General features: G+C 43.7%; 1 protein-coding gene across 2 annotated transcripts in view; it reads left to right on the top strand.

The window, feature by feature from the left end:
* The first annotated feature begins 494 nt into the window (after positions 1–494).
* The window catches only part of ASPSCR1 (ASPSCR1 tether for SLC2A4, UBX domain containing), a 53,678-nt gene continuing 33,309 nt past the window's right edge, over positions 495–20,863 (top strand). Inside the window, exons 1-6 of one of the 2 annotated variants that reach the window (XM_069952128.1) lie at positions 495–613; positions 9,372–9,427; positions 12,348–12,462; positions 16,419–16,522; positions 18,483–18,543; positions 20,712–20,785. In XM_069952128.1, the coding sequence (XP_069808229.1) occupies positions 524–613; positions 9,372–9,427; positions 12,348–12,462; positions 16,419–16,522; positions 18,483–18,543; positions 20,712–20,785 (500 nt within the window). In that variant the 5' untranslated portion in view covers positions 495–523. The remainder of the gene's footprint in view (positions 614–9,371; positions 9,428–12,347; positions 12,463–16,418; positions 16,523–18,482; positions 18,544–20,711; positions 20,786–20,863) is intronic. The other variant, XM_069952129.1, reaches the window with a different exon arrangement.

Here is a 20,863-nt window from a genome sequence, read left to right on the forward strand (position 1 = left end):
TTCCGATGTAAGTGCATGATGAGGATTGTAGTGTTGTACAGACTAGCGAGTCTTCCGATGTAAGTGCATGATGGGGGTTGTAGTGTTGTAAAGGCTATCGAGTCTTCCGATGTAAGTGCATGATGGGGGTTGTAGTGTTGTAAAGGCTAGCGAGTCTTCCGATGTAAGTGCATGATGGGGGTTGTAGTGTTGTAAAGGCTAGCGTGTCTTCTGACATAAGTGCATGATGGGGGTTGTAGTTTTGCCACAGCTGGAGGCATAGGTTGAGGCATTCTGCTCCTACACACCATGCCTTGTTTAGTCCTATCACCCTTAATGTACGATAGAAGATACATCTTTATAAATGTCACATTTTCCCGTCAATATTGCGGCAGGTGACGGGGAGCAGCGTGTGTAACCGGCACACAGCGAGTACCCGCCATCCCCCGCACATAGCGCTATAGGCAGGCAGCCCGTGAGGTTTTGTCACGGAGACGGCGTTCTAATAAAGTTTGTTCAAAGACTTTCTCCGACGTCAGCCAAAATGGCAGCCAGCGGATCTGCGGTGTCGGTCCTGGCTCCCAATGGACGGCGACAGACCGTGAAAGTGACAGCAGGGACCCCGCTCCTTCAGGTAAATCCCTCCGGGGCGCACACCAGGGCGGCCATGACGTATAAACACCCGGCAACCCCGCCCCACACCCCCGGGGTGGGCTTCTTCATAAGAAAGGCTCATGTCACGTGACACACCGTGAATCACGTGACCCAAGCTAAACTACTGTCCTTGCACGAAAGTGTCCGCTAGAACTGCCGCCGTGGGCTGCTAGGACTTGTAGTTTCACAGGATCACGGCCTGTTCCTGCTGTGTCATTGTGTGGCTATGGGTTACACAGGGTTATTCATCAGACATTGTGGGAAATTAGTGAGTCACGTGATCACTATTGGGAGTCAGTAGGTGGGCACCACATACAGCAGCATGGGTAGCCTGGGGCCCTGAGCTTCAAGTAAACTGTACAGCAGTGTTTCATTAGCTGTGGCAAAACTACAACCCCCATCATACCTGGGCAGGTTGGGGGACACAGCAGTGGAGGGAGGAGATACATAATAAGCTGGATGCAGGTCTGCACAGCAGGTGGTCGGGGGCAGTGGGCAGGGCTCAGAAGCCCACTCACTGTCACCAGCAGTGGGGGGTCTACTAGGTCAGACCCTCAGCCATCATAGAGCTGTGACATAATGTGGATGTACACTTGTGGAAACAGCTAGCAGATACGCAGAAGATTATATCTAAATAACTGAACACAGCATCAGATCTGCTGCATATACGGTGTGTGTGTTTGTACCCTCACGAGGCTGAAGTTGGTTTCTTATTCGGCCAGTTTCTTATTCGGGGCTGAAGTTGGTTTCTTATTCGGCAGTTTCTTATTCAGAGGATTTTTCTTTTTCCTGTTTTAGCTATTATTCTTACAGAAAATGTATAATATTCATACCCTACCGTAAGTGAGGGGCCCTGAGGGGACTGGTGATAAAAATGGCAAAAAAGACCCCACGGTTGGCATAAAAATGGGCATGAAAGTAAAACCACAAAATTATTATTTAAAAATAAAATTGACTTTGGGCCACTGATCTCACACTGATAATACACAGAGAGGGATCCCCCGCATCACACCCAAGTGAGTCCAGCCTGGCCCAAAGTGGTTCTGGGTATAAAAACTGGCATCAAAGTGGGCAGATTGGCATTTTTCCCAATTTGAATAAGTAACAGGTATTTTCAAAGGGTTAAATGAGTTTGGGCCACTGATCTCACACTGATAATACACAGAGAGGGATCCCCCGCATCACATCCAAGAGAGTCCAGACTGGCCCAAAGTGGTTCTGGGTATAAAAACTGGCATCAAAGTGGGCAGATTGGCATTTTTTCCTAATTTGAATAAGTAACAGCTGTTTTCAAAGGGTTAAATGAGTTTGGGCCACTGATCTCACACTGATAATACACAGAGAGGGATGCCCCGCATCACATCCAAGAGAGTCCAGCCTGGCCCAAAGTGGTTCTGGGTATAAAAACTGGCATCAAAGTGGGCAGATTGGCATTTTTTCCTAATTTGAATAAGTAACAGCTGTTTTCAAAGGGTTAAATGAGTTTGGGCCACTGATCTCACACTGATAATACACAGAGAGGGATGCCCCGCATCATACCCAAGAGAGTCCAGCCTGGCCCAAAGTGGTTCTGGGTATAAAAACTGGCATCAAAGTGGGCACATAGCCATTTTTCATGATTTGAATAAGTAACAGCTATTTTCAAAGGGTTAAATGAGTTTGGGCCACTGATCTCACACTACATACACACAGATAGGCATGCCCCGCATCACATCCAACAGAGTCCAGCCTGGCCCAAAGTGGTTGTGGGTATAAAAACTGGCATCAAAGTGGGCAGATTGGCATTTTTTCCTAATTTGAATAAGTAACAGCTGTTTTCAAAGGGTTAAATGAGTTTGGGCCACTGATCTCACACTGATAATACACAGAGAGGGATCCCCCGCATCACATCCAACAGAGTCCAGCCTGGCCCAAAGTGGTTCTGGGTATAAAAACTGGCATCAAAGTGGGCAGATTGGCGTTTTTTCCTAATTTGAATAAGTAACAGCTGTTTTCAAAGGGTTAAATGAGTTTGGGCCACTGATCTCACACTGATAATACACAGAGAGGGATGCCCCGCATCATACTCAAGAGAGTCCAGCCTGGCCCAAAGTGGTTCTGGGTATAAAAACTGGCATCAAAGTGGGCACATAGCCATTTTTCATGATTTGAATAAGTAACAGCTATTTTCAAAGGGTTAAATGAGTTTGGGCCACTGATCTCACACTGATAATACACAGAGAGGGATGCCCCACATCACATCCAACAGAGTCCAGCCTGGCCCAAAGTGGTTCTGGGTATAAAAACTGGCATCAAAATGGGCACATAGCCATTTTTCATGATTTGAATAAGTAACAGCTATTTTCAAAGGGTTATATGAGTTTGGGCCACTGATCTCACACTACGTACACACAGATAGGCATGCACCGCATCACATCCAAGAGAGTCCAGCCTGGCCCAAAGTGGTTCTGGGTACAAAAACTGGCATCAAAGTGGGCAGATTGGCATTTTTGTCCTATTTTGAATAAGTAACAGCTATTTTCAAAGGGTTAAATGAGTTTGGGCCACTGATCTCACACTGATAATACACAGAGAGGGATGCCCCACATCACATCCAAGAGAGTCCAGCCTGGCCCAAAGTGGTTCTGGGTATAAAAACTGGCATCAAAGTGGGCACATAGCCATTTTTCATGATTTGAATAAGTAACAGCTATTTTCAAAGGGTTAAATGAGTTTGGGCCACTGATCTCACACTGATAATACACAGAGAGGGATGCCCCGCATCACATCCAAGAGAGTCCAGCCTGGCCCAAAGTGGTTCTGGGTATAAAAACTGGCATCAAAGTGGGCAGATTGGCGTTTTTTCCTAATTTGAATAAGTAACAGCTGTTTTCAAAGGGTTAAATGAGTTTGGGCCACTGATCTCACACTGATAATACACAGAGAGGGATGCCCCGCATCATACCCAAGAGAGTCCAGCCTGGCCCAAAGTGGTTCTGGGTATAAAAACTGGCATCAAAGTGGGCACATAGCCATTTTTCATGATTTGAATAAGTAACAGCTATTTTCAAAGGGTTAAATGAGTTTGGGCCACTGATCTCACACTGATAATACACAGAGAGGGATCCCCCGCATCATACCCAAGAGAGTCCAGCCTGGCCCAAAGTGGTTCTGGGTATAAAAACTGGCATCAAAGTGGGCACATAGCCATTTTTCATGATTTGAATAAGTAACAGCTATTTTCAAAGGGTTAAATGAGTTTGGGCCACTGATCTCACACTGATAATACACAGAGAGGGATGCCCCGCATCACATCCAACAGAGTCCAGCCTGGCCCAAAGTGGTTCTGGGTATTTTGTGAATAAATGTTTAGAGCCGCACTATCCCTTTAAGCAAACAGGGCTAAAGTACTCAGGAGGCATTTGTCAGCATAACAGGATCCCAGAATTAGCTGTCCCATCTCTTCTTATTAAACATTTCTCGGCCCTGAATACATTTCTATAATAACAATACCTGCAGCAATGTTTTCTGCTGACAGGTCTGCTTTAGGCTATGTTAGGCCTCATTCACACATCCATAGTTCAGCCAGTGAATACGGACCTGTAATGGTGGACCGTACTATGAATGTGCAGTAACAGTGCTACGCAGTTTACGGAGCACTATGTAGAAGACAATGATTAGTGCCGCAAATCCAAGTCCACACTATAATCTATCCTTTATTTTTTTGTAGCGCGGGACGTGGACCTGAACACTTGTACAGATGTGTGAACAGGGCCATTGAAATATATTTGTCCTATGTGTTGCCTGCAATGTCAGGGTCCCCTTGTAGCCATATAGGACCCCTTTGTAGCCAGTAAGACCGCTCTTGTAGCCAGCAGATTACGGGAGCATTGATGTCCCTGTACCCAGTGGGATTAGCAGATGCATGCTGCAATACTAATGATCGCACTGCGCACGTGTAGGAAGGCCGTTCTGGGTACGAGAGATGGCTTTGCCCCCAAGTGCTGACGTCACCATACCCAAGAAGATGAAAGGAAGTAGGACATCACTGTAAGAAAGGTTGCATCATGTGACTAGACCAGCAATCTCCGAGTAAAGCCAACAAGGAATATATAAGTTCTTTAGTTAAGGGTTAATTTTGGTTCTTTTTTTTTTTTCAATTTTTCCAGGAATACCCCTTTAGGCTATGTTTAAACAAAGTAAAAATAAGGGCAAATAATGACCATTATTAAAGGGGAACTGTCAGCCAGTTAGATTAATCTAAACTGCTGATAGCCCCCTATTGCACCAAAAACACCATGGATAAAGGCGTGTTTTACCTTAATCCTCATTACCGTTTCAGTAAAGTTTGGCATTTGCTCCAAAGTCTGGTAAGGACCCACAGGGCATCCCTCTCTGTGTATTATCAGTGTGATGCGGGGCATCCCTCTCTGTGTGTTATCAGTGTGATGCGGGGGATCCCTCTCTGTGTATTATCAGTGTGAGATCCGTGGCCCAAACTCATTTAACCCTTTGAAAATACCTGTTACTTATTCAAATTAGGAAAAATGCCTATGTGCCCACTTTGATGCCAGTTTTTATACCCAGAACCACTTTGGGCCAGGCTGGACTCTCTTGGATGTGATGCGGGGGATGCCTCTCTGTATATTATCAGTGTGAGATCAGTGGCCCAAACTCATTTAACCCTTTGAAAACACCTGTTACTTATTCAAATTAGGAAAAAAATGGCTATGTGCCCACTTTGATGCCAGTTTTTATACCCAGAACCACTTTGGGCCAGGCTGGACTCTGTTGGATGTGATGTGGGGCATCCCTCTCTGTGTATTATCAGTGTGAGATCAGTGGCCCAAACTCATTTAACCCTTTGAAAATACCTGTTACTTATTCAAATTAGGAAAAATGCCTATGTGCCCACTTTGATGCCAGTTTTTATACCCAGAACCACTTTGGGCCAGGCTGGACTCTCTTGGATGTGATGCGGGGGATGCCTCTCTGTATATTATCAGTGTGAGATCAGTGGCCCAAACTCATTTAACCCTTTGAAAACACCTGTTACTTATTCAAATTAGGAAAAAAATGGCTATGTGCCCACTTTGATGCCAGTTTTTATACCCAGAACCACTTTGGGCCAGGCTGGACTCTCTTGGATGTGATGCGGGGCATCCCTCTCTGTGTATTATCAGTGTGAGATCAGTGGCCCAAACTCATTTAACCCTTTGAAAACAGCTGTTACTTATTCAAATCATGAAAAATGGCTATGTGCCCACTTTGATGCCAGTTTTTATACCCAGAACCACTTTGGGCCAGGCTGGACTCTGTTGGATGTGATGCGGGGCATCCCTCTCTGTGTATTATCAGTGTGAGATCAGTGGCCCAAACTCATTTAACCCTTTGAAAATAGCTGTTACTTATTCAAATCATGAAAAATGCCTATGTGCCCACTTTGATGCCAGTTTTTATACCCAGAACCACTTTGGGCCAGGCTGGACTCTGTTGGATGTGATGCGGGGGATCCCTCTCTGTGTATTATCAGTGTGGGATCAGTGGCCCAAACTCATTTAACCCTTTGAAAACAGCTGTTACTTATTCAAATTAGGAAAAAATGCCAATCTGCCCACTTTGGTGCCAGTTTTTATACCCAGAACCACTTTGGGCCAGGCTGGACTCTGTTGGATGTGATGCGGGGCATCCCTCTCTGTGTATTATCAGTGTGGGATCAGTGGCCCAAACTCATTTAACCCTTTGAAAACAGCTGTTACTTATTCAAATCATGAAAAATGGCTATGTGCCCACTTTGATGCCAGTTTTTATACCCAGAACCACTTTGGGCCAGGCTGGACTCTCTTGGATGTGATGCGGGGCATGCCTATCTGTGTGTATGTAGTGTGAGATCAGTGGCCCAAACTCATTTAACCCTTTGAAAACAGCTGTTACTTATTCAAATCATGAAAAATGGCTATGTGCCCACTTTGATGCCAGTTTTTATACCCAGAACCACTTTGGGCCAGGCTGGACTCTGTTGGATGTGATGCGGGGCATCCCTCTCTGTGTATTATCAGTGTGAGATCAGTGGCCCAAACTCATTTAACCCTTTGAAAATAGCTGTTACTTATTCAAATCATGAAAAATGACTATGTGCCCACTTTGATGCCAGTTTTTATACCCAGAACCACTTTGGGCCAGGCTGGACTCTCTTGGATGTGATGCGGCGGATCCCTCTCTGTGTATTATCAGTGTGAGATCAGTGGCCCAAAGTCAATTTTATTTTTAAATAATAATTTTGTGGTTTTACTTTCATGCCCATTTTTATGCCAACCGTGGGGTCTTTTTTTGCCATTTTTATCACCAGTCCCCTCAGGGCCCCTCACTTACGGTAGGGTATGAATATTATACATTTTCTGTAAGAATAATAGCTAAAACAGGAAAAAGAAAAATCCTCTGAATAAGAAACTGCCGAATAAGAAACCAACTTCAGCCCCGAATAAGAAACTGGCCGAATAAGAAACCAACTTCAGCCTCGTTGTACCCTCAGGGTACAAACACACACAGCGTATATGCAGCAGATTTGATGCTGTGTTCAGTTATTTAGCTCTAATCTGCTGCGTATTTGCTGCGTATCGCAGCAGTAAATACGCAGCGTATATGCCGTGTGTGTTTGTAACCTTAATAAGATCTCTGCATGGTGCTGTGCCTATCTTCCTCCTTTATACATAAGGCTGGTTTTACCCAGTGTTAGACGGTGGACAGGTCCCAGCACATCCTTTAAATGGCTCCATATCCTTGATGGAGGCCTCCATTCAGGATGGGCAACAGGATCTGCTGGATGGAATAGACTGGACCTCAGATTTTTCTTTTTTTTTTTAACTATGGGACTGTATGAATGACATATGCCACTAGGTGCAATTCATTATAAGGGTAGGTCAGACCTATATGTAGGTGACTTACTCCCTGACATGTGCATCTGGTGGACACTGAAAATGCAATGTAAATTCACATTTAAATGACAACTGGGTGTTACCAGTTAAAGGTGTTTTGTGGAAAGCTACACAGTGAGGTGTCGCACCACAGAAAATTGCATCCATGTCACACAACCACAACTTGGTGACACACGGCCGTTAAAAATAGCCAAATTGCAAACCACAGATGAATTTTTTTTTGCCGCTGTCAAAATGCGGCACTAACATGTAGGCCTAGCTTTATACAATACTGTAGGCCTTGCTTTACAGTACATGTAGGCCTAGCTTTATTCAATACTGTAGGCCTAGCTTTACAGTACATGTAGGCCTAGCTTTATTCAATACTGTAGGCCTAGCTTTACAGTACATGTAGGCCTAGCTTTATTCAATACTGTAGGCCTAGCTTTACAGTACATGTAGGCCTGGTTTTACAGTACATTTAGGCCTAGCTTTATTCAATACTGTAGGCCTAGATTTACAGTACATGTAGGCCTAGCTTTATTCAATACTGTAGGCCTAGCTTTATTCAATACTGTAGGCCTAGCTTTACAGTACATGTGGACCTAGCTTTACAGTACCTGTAGGCCTAGCTTTATTCAGTACTGTAAGCCTAGCTTTACAGTAGATGTAGGTCTAGCTTTACAGTAGATGTAGGCCTAGCTTTATTCAATACTGTTCTGTTTTAGGGATATTTTAGGGGCAAGTTTTTTAGACACATTCATTCTTGATGGTAGTATTTAAGAAAATTCTTGATTTTACAATGGTTGCATAAGGGAAAAAAATCTCCTGTATATATATCCTTTTAAAGGGAACCTGTCACTCCCCGTGCCGGGGTGACAGGCTCCCGACCCCCCGTTAGAGTCCCCTATACTTATCTAATCCCGCCGGGTCCCGCTTCTGGAGGTGGTCGGGTGATGAAGATCTCAGCCGCTGCAGCCCGGCGCGCGCGCTGAGAGATGAGTCCAACACCCATAGAGAATGACAGGAGAGTCCAGCGCTCCGTCATTCTCTATGAGTGTTGGACTCATCTCTCAGTGCGCGCGCCGGGCTGCAGCGGCTGAGATCTTCATCACCCGACCACCTCCAGAAGCGGGACCCGGCGGGATTAGGTAAGTATAGGGGACTCTAACGGGGGGTCGGGAGCCTGTCACCCCGGCACGGGGAGTGACAGGTTCCCTTTAAATGATTGTCCCACCCTAGAGTCTTATGGTGTATAAACTGTACATATGTATATCCCATTCACCTCACTGAAGAGTAGCCACACACCTGCAGTCAGTTCTATGGGAAAGGGGACAGGACATTCAGCTAGATGGAATATGACTTCTTATGCAGCATCAATGGTTTCGAAAGTGAATGAACCCGATAGTTGCAAGAATTCTTGGATGAACATCTGAGCAGTAATATTAAACACAACTTGTGGATAACTTTGATGCTGTTTTAGGGTGCCTTCACACCTACCGAGTCGGCTAGGTCCTGGCAGATCACTGTCAGTACATACACGCAGCAGTCTGAACGACCACTGCGTGTATGTAAATCTGCCGTGGCGTGTATGTACTGACAGTGATCTGCCAGGACCTAGCCGAGTCGGTAGATGTGAAGGCACCCTTAGGGTTCAAACACACACACCGTATACGCAGCAGATCAGCAGCAGATGTGATGCTGTGTTCAGTTATTTAGATCTAATCTGCTGCGTATCTGCTGAGTATTGCAGCAGAAAATACGCTGCGTATACGGTGTGTGTGTTTGTACCTTAAGGTTTTCTAATCCTGGACAACCAATTTAACCAATTGTGTTTGTTTCCAGGTTCTGGAAGAAGTCTGCAAGAAACAGAATTTTAATCCCAGAGAATATAATCTGAGGTGAGGTGTGGACTCTTGTATGATCACTCACCTCCAGTCTACACTTTCATGTTACAGTATATGTGTTTTCGCCATAAATCTGTCACCAGATATTTCTGAATGGTGCCCTAATAACATTACACTAGTAGCAGCTGAGTGGGCTCAGAGTCCTCATTACTGTCCCCATACACCTTATACTTTACAAGTACAGTTTATGAAATATGTGCTGTACCTGTATATAAATATATCTCTTGCTGTTATATTTCTTTTTAGGTGGTTTGAGTTGGCACGTTTATGCACTCTTTTCTGTCTTCTGTTGTTTCCTCTTTGTTTCCTCCTGGGCACGTGTAATAGGAGAGGGACTGTCATCGTGGTTGGGGCCAACCTATTAAGGAGGTGGGTTCCCCAAAAGGCAGGGGCAAGAGGTTATCTGGGTTTAGAGCAGGGTACACCATTACCCCTCTTCTTTTCCCTCCTTCCGTCTCTCATAGTATCCGGCCTACAGCCCTAATCTATCAGTACCCCCTGTATGTGTGGGACTAACAACTTCCTTATTTCCTAGTGCCCTTCAGGAAACTACACTGTATATAGAGTACACTATTGGGTGTTTATGTTTGTTTGTGTGGACCATGTTTTTAATTAATTATTAAAAGTGAAGTATTAGTTAGTCCCTAAGTGGTCCCTGTACGCCGGTGATAACTTTATAGTTTTTCTGACCACTGGACCTGATTCCATTATTGTGTAACGGCACATCTATCTCCGTCAGTTGGATTTTTATGTTCACACAATGGGAATTTGTTACAACGGCCGTGATTCCCACGGAACTTACGTAGTGCGGCCTTCTGAGGGAATCCCAGCCGGGTGTATACACAGGGTATACACTCCGGCCGGGATCACTAGCGGCGGCGTAAAAAACTGACATGTCATTCATTGAATAGCGGCTGCAGAAAACCCTGTCAGTGCACACTGTGGAGCGAGTGGCTCCGGCCGCATGCTCCATAGTGTGCTATGGGGAATTCTGATGGGGGCGCACAGATGCGCCCGCATCAGAACTTAATGGCTGTAAATATCATGGGATGATGTTTTCAGAGACCGGCCGGGTCACGGAATGGCCGGTCTCTTACTGTGTGTGCAGATAGCCTAATAATACAAATTACATAATGTACATAAAGTCACAATGAAAATGTACAAAATTTACTTACAAAAAATAAGCTATGTCAATTTCCCTCTATAGTATTTTGATCAGTATTTTGATATTTTTTATCAAGCCTATAATGGAAAGATTTCTACAATTTTGGACCCACTGCTGATTTTGACTAAAAATACTGACCAAAATGAGTTCCAAATGCTGACATGTGAACCCAATGTGGTAGAAGCTGCACCTTTTGTGGAGACCGTGAATCTCATCACATACACAGAAAGATTATCTGACAAAGATTTGAAGCCAGGAATGGATTTGAAAAGAGAAGAAATCTTAGGTTTACCTTTTTGACCTTATCTCTGTTTATGGGTATAAACACACACCGTATACGCAGCGTATTTACTGCTGCGATACGCAGCAAATACGCTACAAATACGCAGCAGATTAGATCTAAATAACTGAACATAGCATCAAATCTGCACCATCAAATCTGCTGCAGATCTGCTGCGTATTTGCTGTGTATACGGTGTGTGTGTTTGTACCCTATAGTTGGTTTCTGACCTGGATATAGGGCAGCCACAGCACCACACCAGCAGAATACCTTATTTACAAGTGAAATATTTAGGCTGAACAATACATGAATATAAAATATAATAAAGGCTGAATTGTAGCACTCGTGAATAAACCTTTTATTAAAAGGTATTCTTTTAGCAGGGTGCTGTCACCATTCTACATCCAGTTTAGGGCCCTATTCCACCGAACGATTATCGTTCAGATTATCGTCAAATCGTTCGAATCTAAACGATAATCGTTCGGTTGAAATGCAGTTAACAATTAACGACCGAACGAGAAATCGTTGATCGCTTTATAAGACCTGGACCTATTTTTATCGTTGCTCTTTCGCAAATCGTTCGCATTGAATAAGACATCGTTCGGTCGTTCGCAATAGATACGAACGCAATAGCGAAGAAAAACGATCGCAATTACGATCATAAGTAACGATTATCGTTCCATGGAAATGAGTGAACGTTTTCAGGTCTTTCGCAATAGCGGTCGTTTGAGATCGTTAACGATTATGCGAACGATAATCGTCCGGTGGAATAGGGCCCTTAGTCTTTTCTGTCACAAACTGCCGCCTACAGGCATTCAATAGGTAAGGGAGAGAGTGACTGCAGTATCAGACTATAGTGGTAGTCTATTATCCTGGGGTCACATAGCCTGCATAGGAGCTGTCACAGCTGCCATTTTTGCACTGCTTTCTGCATTGTCAATCAGTACACATGGTTACACTTCATATGTAGAGTCACATGTTAAAAAAAAAATGTGTAGGTCACAGTTGTCAAACTCAGGCCCTCCAGCTTTTACAAAACTACAATTGCCAAAGCTAAAGCTTTGGCTGTCCAGGCATGATGGGAAGTGTAGTTTGACACCCCTGCTCTAGGTGATGCTGGTGGCACTGTACTGTAATTGTGCACTTGCTAGTAGCATTCACCACAGATTATATGTGATCCCTGTGGGTCCTAGCAGAGGGACACACCCTGTGATCACCTTATTGTCATTTATCCCTTCTAATAAAGAGTGTTTTTCTTTATTTTTAGATGTGTAGATTAAGGAAATAAGTGCAGAAAATGCATCCCTTCCGATGTACGCTAGGTGTGAGACCATATGCTTACGTATATACCCCTCACGAGATGTTGATGTAGCCATCTTGAATGAGATGTTGATGTAACCGTTTGTTCTTGGATGATTCCGTCTAGGCTGTGCATTGTTATTAAGGTTACCGATTTTATTCATCAACAGATTTCAGAGGACCCTGCTGGATCTTTCTCTGCAGTGGCGCTTTGCCAACCTTCCCAATAATGCCAAACTGGAGATGGTGAGCCGCTCTGAGCAGCGCGCTGGAGCAGAGAGCACGGTGAGTTGCCTTCTTCGCGGTTCCAGGAATTTTGCCATTTTTTGCTGATGAGGAATATTTGTGGTTAAAGCGCGTATTGCATTTGCAAGCAGTTTCACAGTTTTACACGATACTGAGCTGCAATGTGTGCACCCTGTGGAGAGCCTTTCTTTTATGTGCTGCTTGCCTGGTGTCACACATGGATATTAGATCATTATAGGTCTAAGAATAGCATGACATAGTAAATCAGTTATAAAATGGCATCATTCTTTATGTCCTTCATTCATTTGGCTGCATTTCTGCTATTCTAAAAGTCACCACTGCCCATACCAATGTCCAGCCGCAAGGTTCTATATAAGGGCTCTATAATATACAAAATAAGTGTTAAGAACTGAACCCTAAAGCACAGTACGCCATACTTTAGGGTCAGAGTCAAAACACATGTGCTCTGAAAATTACCCAAACGTATTCACGGGCTGACTGTGTTCAGACCATTAAAGTCTATGGGGCCTGTGCCTATCTGTGCCTGTATATGTTGGCATCACATTTTGACAGGATGCTGATGTATATGTGCCACAAATTGCACGATTGTTGTCTGAATGAATTCTGAAATGAGTTACCCCACTGCTAATAGCTGAGAGAAGCCAGGTGTGCAGGATCATCTGGTTGCCAGGCTGTTGCTGTACCCCATACACACAAAATCAGCAGTCAGTCCCACCTAATCATCTGTTTACATCTGCTTAAAGAGGATGGCCACTTTATAGTATAATTGTTTTGTGTGTCGTATAAGTAAATACATTTACGTTACTTACTGGCAGCAGCTCCCTGTGTACCTCATAGAGGTAAAATCAGACTCCCCTCCACCAGGCTGGGCTGCCCTGCTCTGTGGTGAGGCAGTTCATAAGATGTCCGGCATTGAGGAGCATGTGACCATGCCACGCCCCCCAATGTCCTCCATAGGCATATACAGGCTCACTGGTGGTGGACACTGGGGGGCGGGGCATGGATACATGCTCCTCCATGTCAGCCATCTTATGGACAGAAACTCCACAGAGCAGGACAGCCCAGCCTGGAGGAGGGGAGTCGTATTTTAGCTCTTAGAGGTACACAGGGAGCTGCTGTTGGTATATACGGTGAGAACATTTACTAATACTGTACACTGAACTATTTTACTATAAAGTGACCAACCCCTTTAACCATATGTCATCGCGCCGTTAGGGGGGTTCAGAAAGGGGCTTCACTGCGACCCTAGCTGCTTTCTGTAGCCTGGGACCATGGCTATTAGCGGGTGCGGCCTAAAGGCATCCACTAATAAGGGCATTTAAACGCAGCTGTCAGAAATGACAGCTGCATTTAAATGCCTTGCAGAGCCTTGCAGGTCTCCCCTTCGTGATCACATTCTTCTGAGCCGGCTGGGACTGACGCTGATCCTGACTCGGCAATCCATGCATCTGGTCTGCTACAGACCAGAGAAATACAGCAACTATCTAATGGATCGGTGCTGTGTTAAGTATACTACACTGATCTCTATGAGGGGACTTCTAATTAATGTGTATGTTAAAAAAATAGTTTTTTTTATTAATAAAAATAAAAAATAAATAAAAAAAAATGAACATGTTTGGTATCTCCGCGTGCGCAATCGCCCGAACTATTAAATTATCACATTCCTAATCTCACGCGGTAAACAGCGTAAGCGCCAAAAAATTCCAGAGTACAAAATTGAGCATTTTTGGTTGCATCAAATCCAGAGAAATAGTGATCGAAAAGTCACATATATGCAAGTAAGGTACAAATAGAAAGTACAGATCATGACACCTCACAAAGCCCCATAGACCAAACGGGGGTAGGGAGGATGTGGGCGGGGGGAGGGAGGGTGTTTGTGTGCGGGGCCATGCGCTCTGCCCCTTCCCCTCTCTCTTCTCTGCCGCTGTCACAAGGTTGTGACAGCGGCAGGGGACAGAGGAGAGGGGGCAGACATAGGGACATCAGCTTATGGGATCATTATGATCCCATAAGCTGATGTCCTAAAACGACCTCGGCATTGATGCATTCAGGGTTTTTTTAAGAATAAAATTTTTTAAAAGATGTCAAATAAAATAAAAGTTATGCAAGTTGCATATCATTGTAATCGTAACAACTTGAGGAACATATATAACATGTCAGTTTTACCATAGGGTGAACTTAACCCCCCAAATAAAAAAAAATGTGTTTTCTTTTCAATTGCACTGCACATATACATTTTTAAGTCTGTCATTGCAAAGTACAATTAGTCACACAAAAAATAAGGGCCCATGTGGGTCTTTAGGTAAAAACAATACAAGCGCTATGGCCTTTTAACCCTTAGGGGACACAGCCAGTTTTCATTTTTGCATTTTCGTTTTTTCCTCCCCGTGTATATAAGGCCATAGCGCCTGCATTTTTCCACCTAGAGACCCAAATGAGCCCTTATTTTTTGCGCAACTAATTGTACTTTGCTATGGCAGATGTCATTTTTGCCTAAAATGTGCTGGGAAACCAGAAAAAAATTATATGTGTGGTGAAATTGAAAAAAAAATAAATGTTTTTTTATTTTTATTTGGGGGGGTTTGTTTTTACTCCGTTTGCCCTAGGGTAAAACTGACTTGTTATATATGTTCCTTAAGTTGTTACGATTACAAGGATATGTAACATGTATAACTTTTATTTGATGTCTTGTAAAAAATTAAAACCTTTTAAAGAAAATATATGTTCCTTAGAATCGCTCCATTCCCAGGCTTATAGCGCTTTTATCCTTTGGTCTGTGGGTCTGTGTGAGGTGTCATTTTTTGCGCCATGATGTGATCTTTCTATCGGTACCTTGATTGCGCATATACGACTTTTTGATCACTTTTTATTACAATTATTCTGGATTTGATTTGACCAAAAATGCGCAATTTTGCACTTTGGGATTTTTTGGCGCTTACGCCATTTACCATGTGAGATCAGTAATGTGATTAATAGTTCGGGCGATTACGCACGCGGCGATAGCAAACATGTTTGTTTGTTTATTTATTTATTTATTTTTATTTATAAAATGGGGAAAGGGGGGTGATTCACACTTTTATTAGGGGAGGGGATTTTGTGTTATTAAAAATACATTTTTCTTTTACTTTACACATATACTAGAAGCCCCCCTGGGGACTTCTAGTATATGCACTCTGATCTCTCATAGAGATCCATGCAGTATAGTTATACTGCATGAATCCGTTAGATCGGTGTTCTATTGCTTTTGGCTGCTGCAGCCAAAAGCAATAGAATGCCGAGTCGGGATCAGCGTTATTACGGCGCAGACCCCGGCCCGGGATGGATGCGGGCATTCGCGCCGCGGGGGGCATCCCCCCACTAGACCACCAGGTATTGAGATGAGCAAGTATTTAGAAGCAGCTGTCAACTTTGACGGCTGCTTCTAAATACTTAATTAGTGGGCACGGCGATCGGACCGTGCCCGCTAATAGCCCCGATCCCGGGCTACATGCGGCACCCGGGATCGCGGCAGTTCAGAGGGGGGGGTCGCGCGGCTCTGAACTGCCATTGCGGCACGAGGACGTTCAGTAGTGTCCTGGTGCAGCTATGGTTTAAACACAAGGAGGAAAAAAAAAACGAAAGCGCAAAAATTAAACTTGGCTTAGACCTTTAGGGGTTAATGGCTATTTTTTCCAGTATTATGATAAACATCCTGACAGTAATTCAATAGATTTCAGAATAGTTATTGGGTTCCATCAGGCGCTGTTGGTGTCTATCATAAATAATCTGACACTGTCGTCACTTTCCCCCCCCCCCCCCCATAATAGAACTGCTAATGCATGTGTAAACCTAGCCTTAAATTGGGCCTTTTGCAGACTTTCTTTTATTGTATGGTTAACTAAAGGTTAGGTGCGACTTCACTCAAAGTAAATTGAATTGCTTATGCCTTCCAAACCTTTGCTAAATATCTTCCATCTTCTGTATTCGTGTCCTAGAAAGTTCGAGTCGCATTGCAGTTGGAGGGAGCGGCAAGGTTACAGGATGAATTCCTCAGCAGCCAAAGTCTATGGGAAGTCCTGACCCATTTTTCCCAGACTAGGTAAGAACAGAATGTGTCTCCGCTATCTTGGTGGCATCCATTGGAACGACTGTTCATTTCCATGAAATGGTAGGCAGTGTTGGTGTGTGCATTGCCTAAGCTGAAAGGTTTTCCAAGCTCAGTAGTTTCCTTTCTTTGGTCATTGTAGGTGCTATATACAGCAATGAGGGATGAGATTCAATGCCTTACACCTTGTATACTGACAATCCTCCACATAGCATTATAGCAGCAAGAAGGATAGAATACAGATCAGACTGCAGTCAGTATTGGTTCTTGCACTTCTATCCATCTGTTGCTTTGCTAAAATTGCTTCTGCTTAGTTATATATTTTTCCAGTGCAGCTGAAGGATAACCTTGCTTTCCCACCTCATTTTCATAAAACTATAAAAGTGGAATTTTCCGTGATGCATATTTCTTTACAGGGGGATGGGGAACCTCCATGCTTGGACAACCAAAGTGTTGTCCGTCCAGAAATGATGGAGGAGTGAGGGTCCTGATACCTGATCGGTAGTGTGCTGTATATCTAGGCCTATTTATGCAGTAGTCTGGCAAAGCTGAGCGGCACACAACAAATATACTGACAGCCATCTGCTGTTGTCACTGTTAAAGGGGTCCTCTGACAAATAAAATGTTTTGAAATCAACCGGTGTCAGAAATTTATATAGATTTACACAATATTTCTATTTAAAAATCTAAATTTTTCCAGAGGACAGAGGTGGCAGCAGAGAGCACTGTGTCAGACTGAAAAGAATACACCACTTCCTGCAGGACATACAGCAGATGAAAAATACTGGAAGACTGGAGATTTTAAATAGAAGTAAATTACAAATCTGTATAACTTTCTGCAACCAGTTGATTTTTAAACATTTTTTATCCGCAGGAGTACCTCTTTAAGATAAGGGTCGCCATTAGGCCTAAAAGAAAATAGTGAGAACAGAAAGAAATTTAAAGTGTAAGTGTGATTAAACAAAGCTTAGCGGGTTTACTCCCAGCTCTGTGTCACATGACTAGGATAAGAGAAACAGATCACTGATCTCAGGGAGACCAGCCAAACGATAACACTGCCGGCTGCTTTGCCCCCTGGGAGACATGAATATGTAAAAAAAGAACCTGTGGAACCTCATTTAGAAGTCGAGAAAAACAGTACTAGACAGATATCCCTCTGGGAAGGACCCAGCCAAGGGGTGGCTCCTGTAGGTTAACCACCAAAAACACCTTATTAAGTGGCCCTATAAGTCAATGTGATGACAAGGGAAAAACCAAAGCCAGAAATCCATCCACAGACAGGTGTTTCGGGGTGTTGCCCCTCATCAGTGTGGGGCAGGATTCTGGCTAGGCGGAAGCAATGTCTAGTAGAGCCATAAGAGAAACAGATCACTGATCTCAGGGAGACATTACTAGGATGGACTTCCATTAAAGGTTTATAGGACCATCCAGGTCTTGTAGATACAGAGCAGGTAGAGGAGCTGGCGGCAACACGGCTGTCTCCCTCTTTGCTGTATTTGCTGTCAAATGCTGTATTCTTAGGTATGGACAAGTGGGGTTTGCTCATCTCTTATTTATGTGTGATAAAATGCTCTATATAGAAATGAGCCTTAGTTTTGAGTTACTATTATTTATGTGTGATAAAATGCTCTATATAGAAATGAGCCTTAGTTTTGAGTTACACACTTTTTTTTTTTAGAAACACACTGCTGTTGTTTTCAATGCAGAAGTCAAAGCCAGGAGTGGATCCAGCAGTAAGGACAGGTCCTTCCTTTGTTTTTCTCCATCTCTTTTAGCTTTGGCTCAAAAAACTGGATCAAAACCAGCAGCAGTATTTTTCCTAAAAAAAGTAGCGGTGTGATTGTGACTCTGTTCTGTCTGGGAAGTATTGTTGTTCTGGCTGTCAGCAGCATAAATGAGAGGATTTTGTCTGCTTTTTAGGTTTGGTTTAAGTGATGTTGTTTCTATTTTTCAGGGAGTGTTTGGAAGATATTGCTCCTGGAAGCATTGCCGTATGCATTTATATGCGCGATGAGGTAAGGTGACACATAAGTGTACAGACAGCTTGTTAATGAGTGAATTGTGTACTCCTGCACTTCCAGCTCGCACCTCTCTGTGTCCTCAGTACTGAAGAACTGATGTATGACAGTGGCCAGAGAGAGTCCCATCCACAGGCTTTGAAGTTCTAATAAAAGTGCATCATTAAAATGGGCTTAAAAGGAACACAGATGACTTCATTATATACTTGGCATTGCGCTGTGTGTGCCCAGCGTCGCTTAAAAGGACATAGCTCATGTGAGATCAGAGAAAAGCTACTTGTATCTGCGGACATTAGCATCATGTTTCAATCAGTATTTCCGAGGTTTCTACTTTTATAGTCTAATCATCGGTTCCTAAAATATGTGCTGTTAAGCGGTCAGCCATATTGGAGGTATCTGTTTTATATTAATGAATTAGAGAAGTCCAGAATATATTTTTAGGTTAAATGATGTACACTGTAGTCTTTGTGTAAATTCAATGTAAATTTACAGTGAAATGGAGGCAAAGGTCACATGTACATCAGGGCTGTGGAGTCGGTAAGCCGCAGCTCCGACTCCAACTCCGACTCCTGAATTTTGTCAGGACCGACTCCGACTCCTGAATTTTATCAGGACCGACCCCCGACTCCGACTCCTGCTCCTTCATAAATGGCCGCCAGTCATATACCAGGGGAGTTATTTATCACACTGGCTCAGCAGCATGTCCTACATGATCCTGGGGCGACTTCTGAGGGAATAAAGGAATACTGTATATAAAGCAGATTCTCCTGTGTGTGCTGTGGATGCAGCTAGTCTCCAGCCTCAATGAACTACTCACAACTAGACTAGATGGAGCAGGTGGTCTTTTCCTGCTGACAGTCTTCTATGTTTCTAACTAAATATTCACCATACGTAAAGAAACACTGTTAACAATGCCAGATACCTGTAATATAGAGGTCAGTCATAGTGATATAGAGAGGGGTCACACATAGTGATATAGAGGTCACACAGTGATATAGAAGATCACTGTGGGGGCACGCAATAGCACGCACACACACACACACACACACACACACACACACACACAGCCTGCTGCAGCCATAGCATACACACACACCCACACAGCCTGCTGCAGCCATAGTGTGCACACACACACACACCCACAGAGCTTGCTGCAGGCAGCCATAGCACACATACACATAGCCTGCTGCAGCCATAGCACACACACATACAGCCTGCTGTAGTCATAGCACACACACAGCCTACTGCAGCCATAGCACAAGCACCCCCCCCCCCAGAGAGAAAACACCACACTGAGGACAGAGGTTACTGCTATACTACTTATGTCTTCTTCTCCTCCTCTATATTACACAGGATATCTTCATATTACACTGCTGCTCACATACAGTCATCCAGCATCCAGGAAGAGAACAGCACAGATCTCCCCCCACACAATGGACTCTTCCAGCTCAGAAACAAACTGCCAAATAGTGACCCACAACTTTTCCATGACCACCCTTATCTAATAGGGCCAGTGTCCTATTACTGATGTATTCCCTGACCACCCTTATGTAATAGGGCCAGTGTCCTATTACTGATATATCTCCCGACCACCCTTATGTAATAGGGCCAGTGTCCTATTACTAATATATCTCCCGACCACCCTTATGTAATAGGGCCAGTGTCCTATTACTGATGTATTCCCTGACCACCCTTATGTAATAGGGCCAGTGTCCTATTACTGATATATCTCCCGACCACCCTTATGTAATAGGGCCAGTGTCCTATTACTAATATATCTCCCGACCACCCTTATGTAATAGGGCCAGTGTCCTATGAGAATGTTGCTCATAATATACATTCATGAGCAAAACTTGTAAAATTCATATCAACATTCAATTCTAAATTTTTAAAATATTTTTTTTAAGCTGGAGTCGGACTAGCTCCGACTCCGACTCCAGCCAAAAATAGCTACAACTCCGACTCCGACTCCACAGTCCTGATGTACATGTAGATTTTGTCACATATTTGCTGAGGATTTATGGCAAATTGCATGTCCTTAAATCCACAGCAGGAAAATGCACTGCATGTTAATATGATTGTTAAAACCTAATATGGTGCATGTGTGATGGTCTTATGACATGGTAGACTGTACATTATAGGTTTGATCATATTCTGTCCCTCAGGTGTCAGGTGAACAGGCTTTGAAACAGACAAACCTTCAGTCTTTGGGCCTTACAAGTGGAAGTGCCATTATCAGGTGAGTATTTGTTGTATGTCTGGTTATTATTTAGATTTGACATTTGTCTAAATAAAATGGAATAATAACTTCTATCTC

Source organism: Dendropsophus ebraccatus, chromosome 14, assembly GCF_027789765.1.
Source record: "Dendropsophus ebraccatus isolate aDenEbr1 chromosome 14, aDenEbr1.pat, whole genome shotgun sequence".
In the NCBI taxonomy this organism is placed as follows: domain Eukaryota; kingdom Metazoa; phylum Chordata; class Amphibia; order Anura; family Hylidae; genus Dendropsophus; species Dendropsophus ebraccatus.